General features: G+C 37.9%; 1 protein-coding gene across 1 annotated transcript; it reads right to left on the bottom strand.

Annotated features, from left to right (window-relative positions):
• Positions 1-87: 87 nt before the first annotated feature.
• LOC142976693 (inter-alpha-trypsin inhibitor-like) lies at positions 88-3,361 on the bottom strand. Its single transcript, XM_076120201.1, has 4 exons — positions 3,106-3,361; positions 2,563-2,751; positions 1,308-1,462; positions 88-785 (listed from the first exon to the last, which is right to left on the bottom strand). The coding sequence occupies exons 1-4, from the start codon at positions 3,233-3,235 to the stop codon at positions 615-617; spliced, it is 645 nt and encodes a 214-aa protein (XP_075976316.1). The 5' UTR covers positions 3,236-3,361; the 3' UTR covers positions 88-614.
• Between the last annotated feature and the right edge of the window lie 3,690 nt (positions 3,362-7,051).

A 7,051-nucleotide genomic window follows, 5' to 3' on the forward strand; every position in this document is an offset into this window, starting at 1 on the left:
GATGGGTATGCGACGCGGTGCGTAGCTGCAAACACAGATGGGATAACCTACCCGGCACTTACCCGTGAGCTTTGAAATGCAGTCTGCGGTCGCAGATGTTAGAAGTGTTTAGGTCCTTAAAGTGACTTTAAGTGTCTGTTGGCTAAGGGAAGGGAAATTCCATCGCCATATAAATATGTAAATATATTATGTAAACAATTGATTGGTTTCTTAGGTGTTTGTTTTAAATTAAACGTTTTAATTATTAATAAATATTTTTATGGTACATGTTTTTTTTATTCCTTACAAAAATATTGCTTTGCGTGCTCTCTAAGGCACGGGGGTCTACAATCGCTATGACAAATTCGTAACGGAAAATTTTAGAAAAGACTTATTGGCCCGACCATGGATTCGCAACCGAGACCTATGAATGGCAGTCTCATTCACTACCAAATGCTCCACAGACGCTGTCAAATATACTTATTCTTAAAAGATAATTATTTACGTTAATTAGCTATTAAATATGTATTTTTCTATTCAGTATTTCTAAGCATATTTATATATTACTTGTAAGGTTCAGACCAATACATAAGAAAAAACCACTCATTTTTTTTCTTATTTTTATTCCTTCTATTTTATGACTTTTTGGTAGTAGTTCTATTGTTGCAGTCCAAGGTCGTCGGTTCAGTGGCATTAGTCCTTTCAGCTGTTGGTCCAGGATTGATGATGATCACCTTCCTCGGTCCAGTCCTCTCCTTCTTGCCAAATGATAAAGATCCGTTGGAGTATAGGCACATTGATTCACACTGGAAAGATTAAGAACATTATCGAACTTACTGTTCGTGCTGCGTCAGTATCTTTATTCTATAAATACGGGTTTGCACCGAGGGGAGTATAGACATAGACACTTTGCTGTCGAGACAGGTCCAAGAAACGCTGGCGTGATTTACTAGATGTCTTTGGTAAGAATTGTACATCCAAATCTGACGGGTATTAGTAATGGAAATAATTGTGGGATGCCTTTGTTCAGCAGTCACTGTATGCTATAATAAAAAAAATACTGGGAATGAGACACAATAATCTATTTTCCCCTTCAACTAAACACAAAGAAGTGGTTACTATGATATAAGTATTTGTAAATCTACGAGCTCATACTAGTGTCTCCGCTCGTCCTGCTTAATTTGGTTCAAACCAGCTCTTCACTACACTATTATAGTATATCATCCGGTCAGGTTTTGTCCAAATCGGTTCTGTCTTGTGGAGGTGAAGAAGACGTACACTTTTTTTCTAATGGTTCAAACCGTAATTAGTTTATTATTTATACTTACTTGAGCCTTCTCATAAAAGTTGTTACGATTGCCCCCGCAACCAGAATAAATAGTTTTCTTGCAAACCTTCCACACGCGGTCAAAGTAGTACCTCTTTACAGCACCGAAGCAGAACCCATAGTCAAATGCTAAAGTACACCATTTTGGGCGAGTTCCTGAAAACATTTTAATAGAATTGTGATATGGTCAAATGACAGGTCACATTATAAAGACTTTCTAAGTCATTTCTAAGTCTTCTTTCGTTACAGAGGATCATCACCACATAATACATTATTCTAATGGAAACCAAATCATTGTAAAATAATTGTTAAAGCATAGAAAACACTAAAATTACGTGAATCTGTAGCTCTAATAATAAGAGATAAGTTATAATAAGTAATTATAAGGTGCAGCGCAGACGGCACACTTTTTGTGTGCGATCGAGTCTGCAGAATATCATGATAGACACTTAAAAAGAAAAATGTGGGATGAAGTGTGCTGTCTTGTTTATTCCGCTCCTGTTTGGACATGTATGAGTCTAAAGAAAAAACAAAATACGGTAAGTTTAAGTTTTTAATAGACTTTACCACATTAGTACACACACTCGATCGCACAAAAAGTGTGCCGTCTGCGCTGCACCTAAACATATGCTACGATTGCCAAGTTTGTGGAGTATCTTTTACCCGAGTAACTATTATAGTCCAAAAACTTATAGTGACGACGTAGCAACCTGAGCCTACTGCGCCACGAAAGCAGTCAAAGTACTATAAATTTTTGTCAGATTAAATTTCAAAATTCCCCGCACAGTTTACAATTAATGAAAGCAATGACTAGCTAATACGGCCTAAAGCGGGCAAACGTACGATAATAACCCCATTAGCCTCGCGAGACAAATTGAGTGCGATTTATGAACTACAACAAACATTAATAATATTTGTATCAGCTAGAATATTGTTGCTGAAATTTTAGTCACTCTCATTTACTAATAATCCTCTCTAATAGCTCTTCTCATTATTCCCGACGACTTTTACTGTAGTCCCATTTTCTATAGTCAATACTATCAAGTATAAAGAGATTGTCACTTAAAATGCACTTTAATATTAGTTCCTACGACTCCCACTAGGGGCGCCGATCAGTTTTTCATAAAAAATAGCTAGCTTGTCAATATTGGTTGGAAAGCGTCGACTTTGAGTTCAACCTCTGTAGAAATGAACATTAAAAATTGCTATCACGCTTTTTTTCACTAATTCTAGTACGTCATCAAATAAGTACTTACTTTTATCCCCTCGCTTACTCAAGCACCCTTCCTCACACAATGCCTTGCTATCGAATCTGTTACCGTTGCCCTGACAGCCTCCCCATAAGAACGTAGAACAATTCTTGGTGTCTGCATTATAGTAATACATCTCGATGCCAGCGCGGCACGGACCTCTCTTTGGCTTTAGTAGGCATGTTTTTGATATCACTGGCGACAAAATGTTTTATTAACCGACTTAAAAAACGGGAGGTTATCTTTTAGGCCCCATTATTTTTCATTACTAACTAGTTGATCTATGTCGCTCTTGTACAAACTTATATGTTCTACCGCGGCTTACGAATAGATTTAAGCAGCCTTGGAAGCCAGCTTATCCTGACTTCAATATTTCTCATTGTTTGTCTATTATCCAATACTTTGCAGCATAAAGGTCGAATAAGTCTAAATTGTTGAATATTCTGTCATGCTTGGCAATCTATTACAATACATCAACTGGTTCTGCAACGAAACAAAAACCTACTACGAACTCAAAAAGAGGTATTTCTGAATAATTTTACTACACACCCTTCGGTTCGAAATAAGGATTCCTCGTCGGGGCTGGTATATCCAGAGTATTCTCAAAAATCCTTACACCAATCACAATTTGTAGATATAAAATATAAAATTGTAAAAACCATGGTGTTACCGTTATCATATTTTAAGCAACCGTATACATTTGCGATCGCCAAACGGCAATTGTAATAAATATTGAACGTAAAAAAACAATTTATTGTTGAATTTTATTGAAAAAAATATTGTGGGCTTTTGAATTTATTTCGCCTTTCGTGTTTTATTGTTCGGTTGATTTCGCGTATGTTCGTATTGATATACTTTTTATATCCACGTGAATGTAATTAATTAAAACATTTGATTGGCTAGTATAATATTTTATTGAATGTCAATATAAATAATTTGGTTGTTAATTATATTTTATTAATATTAAAGTTTTCAATTCAACTGGCGAGCAATCGCTTAATTAATGAACAGAAAATGTTATTTAATAATCTCATGAATGGGTTACTATTTTATCAGCAATGCCTCTTTACCTTGCCATCCAAAACTGCGTATCGAATCCCAAGTTAGTCGTCTAAATTAGTATATGTTTGAATTTTGTACATCCATATACAAAAAAATATATAGAATAAAAGAATAATATGTAAGTAGATTTTACACATAAAACTCAAACGTAAGCAAAACTCCTGCAGCAAAAAGGAGATCATCCATTTTGGGCCTTTTTTCAAAGTGCCGGCCAACAAAAAAAAGTGGCATGTATCAATAGAGCTAGCCATTTGAAGCAATAGTTAGTATGGCACGAAACCGGTAGGATCGCTTTGAACCGAGTTATACAGGTTTGAAGATTCATAATATTCAAACATTAATTCATTTCTGAAAGTGCTGTGAAGCATAATATAATGATTGATTTTGCTAGAATTAACTATCTAAAGCAAATGACCACTCTGAAGTTGATTTAAGGTCGTAAGCCCACGTATCAACTCGGAAACGGGTCGTCACCGTATCAGCTCGAGATCATCAGTATTATTTGTATGTAATTCCCTATTGTAACACACTTATCGGAATCGTTATGTGATCGCCCCGGCTCACGACCATGGGAGTGGTTCGTATGCACATTATGCATACACCAGCACCCAGGGTGGAGTGCGGGGCTATGTGCAAATTCCGATAGAATTGTGGGCATACCTTCTAAACCGCAACATGTGTCCTCATAACAAGGGCCCTCATCACAAATCGTGCCCGAAGCACAAAATATTGTTCCACGTGCCGATGAGTCGGACATAACAACCCAACTGCAACACTCTAGATGACCTCTTACCTAGACGATGGTTTGTTAGTTGCACACAACCGAGGGTGCGGCCCCTTAGGTGCGAGTTTGATTCCCCCGGCGCCTCAATGCTTCGCCACTGGACTGGTCACTGGCGACTAGCGCAAGGTCAGCGCATCCTCCCTTAGCGAACCCAAGGGGCCGCACCCTCGATTGTGTGCAACTAACAAACCATCGTCTAGATAAGAGGTCATCTAGAGTGTTGCCGTTGGGTTGTTATGTCCGACTCATCGGCACGTGGAACAATATTTTGTGCTTCGGGCACCATTTGTGATGAGGGCCCTTGTTATGAGGACACATGTTGCGGTTTAGAAGGTATACCCGCCCTTCTATCAGAATTTGCACATAGTCCCGCACTTCACCCTGGGTGCTGGTGTATGCATAATGCGCATACGCACCACTCCCATCGTCGTGAGCCGGGGCGATCACATAACGATTCCGATAAGTGTGGTACAGTAGGGAATTACATACAAATAATACCGATGAGCTCGAGTTGATACGGTGACGACCCGTTTCCGAGTTGATACGTGGGCTTACGACCTTAAATCAACTTAAGAGTGGTCGTTTGCTTTAGATACTTAATTCTAGCAAAATCAATCATTATTTTATGTTTAACAGAACTTTCAGAAATGAATTAATGTTTGAATATTATGAATCTTCAAACCTGTATAACTCGGTTTAAAGCGATCCTACCGGTTTTGTGCCATACTAACTATTGCTTCAAATGGCTAGCTCTATCGATACATGCCACTTTTTTTTGTTGGCCGGCACTTTGAAAAAAGGCCCAAAAATGTATGGAGCGTGGATGATCTCCTTTCCACCTTGATTAACAGCATCCAAATCCCAAACCGAAGTTTCGATTGCAGTTTACTGCAAACCGTCAGTTTACACTCAAAATAACCCGGTCCAACTAACGAAGTTGAAACTTAGTTCAAATGAGACAGACGTACTCGAAACATCTTGCGTTGAAGATCTTAACGAGCCTCAGATTCTATAGTATAGCGTTTTTCTCCAAACTCAATTACCATATGTATTCCTGGTATGAAATTCAGCACAGCTTTCGCACTTGGTAAATTTGCATTGTTAATTGTGGCTTCCAGCGTTGCCGTTGTACAAGTTCCGGCTTGGTGTGGGTATGTTAATGTCACTGTCGGTGCATCTTAAAATTTCGTTGCCTACGTTTATCTTGCTTGTTTCGGGTAGTTTTGCTATTTGTGTAGCTCCTTCGAGATATCAACGCTGGTTATGTTTTGAAGTAAATGTAAGAACTGTATGAGTAAGGAAAATTTTAAATTGTGCCAGACTAAAATTACAGTTGATACAGTCACTAGTTGACATTATTCATTATGACATCATTAGTTATAGGGATAACCTGAAACTAAGTCATATTCGTAATTAGCGCGATTCTCAACAGTCGAAATCATCGAGTACCGAAGGGTAGACATTGAAAATTTATTGTTAAATAGTTCCTACGACGCGCGTTGGAGGCGCTTATCAGACGTTCAAACAAATTTCTCGATAGCTCAGTTGTCGGCAGTCGATAGTGGTAGGGAATCGAGCTACTACATTTTGTCATACGTTAGATTAATATAACGACAAGTAACCCTGAAACTTTAATACTACATTCTAACAATATTCACTAGACATGAAGACGTATTTGGAAACATGAACCATGGTGCGACAGCTGGTGTAAATTGACTTTTAAACTACGTGCGTGTACAAGACTCAAGTTCGTCTACAATATTGAGAGATTTTTATTCCTTGTGTTTTGCATGTTTAATATAGCAGCAGGAAAGTTAAACATTATTTTATTGAAATTCAATTCCATTCCATCGTATGGTTAGTGGTCAACCTAGTGTCAAAGTTGTTCAAGTCAAGGGTCTTTGATATGGCTTAGCGACTGTTATCTTAGCATCTCCGTAGCACAGAGACGTTCAGTCAAAATACCAATATGCGGTCACCCATCTATGAAATGACCGCGCCAACAGTTGCTTAACCCAGATCGTTTCCCGACCGGTGAGCACAACTGGCTATGAGCGCCTTATTAGAATGCATGATATGAGGATATTTTTCAAGTAACTTAAAAAATAATGTGAAACCATGACATTTTAGTATATCTATTTCAAACCGAAAATCTTGCCAAAATCTGTTCGGAATCTATCGGCACCAATACACAATGATTCACCTTCTGGCTTTTCTAATAGCAAAAAGATAAGCATCTCATATTGCCTGAACTGCAATACCGAAAGGTTACTTTTATCTAAGCCTGGGGGATTTGCGGTATTTGCTCCCGTCGTGGAACCTTGTACCTGGTTGCCAAAAGCAAATTGATGTTGGAATAACAGTAGAACTCTATTCAGACGATCGCTATCTATAAAGTTGTGATTGTGGATATGGGTACCTAAATACTCGTAAGCCTCCGTTCAATGTAAGGTAGTGCTGCAATATTGGGAAATTACGTCAACTTGAAACGTTTTTACGAACTTTCATGGCAGTTATGGAGTATATAGGTTTCTGATTCACTTTAAGAATACAACAACTTTTCAGTATGATATTATGTGTTGTCTAAAAAACCACAGAATAATACCACAGGTAAAATCACAGAATATGAAGATAATGAATAAAATGATT

This window comes from Anticarsia gemmatalis, chromosome 11 (genome assembly GCF_050436995.1).
Source record: "Anticarsia gemmatalis isolate Benzon Research Colony breed Stoneville strain chromosome 11, ilAntGemm2 primary, whole genome shotgun sequence".
NCBI classification, from domain to species: domain Eukaryota; kingdom Metazoa; phylum Arthropoda; class Insecta; order Lepidoptera; family Erebidae; genus Anticarsia; species Anticarsia gemmatalis.

Coding starts and splice junctions, on each gene's coding strand:
- LOC142976693 (XM_076120201.1), bottom strand. CDS start 3,235: ATGATAACGGTAACACCATGGTTTTTACAATTTTATATTTTATATCTA. Junction 2,752..3,105: donor TCCTTATTTCGAACCGAAGG/GTGTGTAGTAAA, acceptor TTTTGTCGCCAG/TGATATCAAAAACATGCCTA. Junction 1,463..2,562: donor GAGTAAGCGAGGGGATAAAA/GTAAGTACTTAT, acceptor AAATGTTTTCAG/GAACTCGCCCAAAATGGTGT.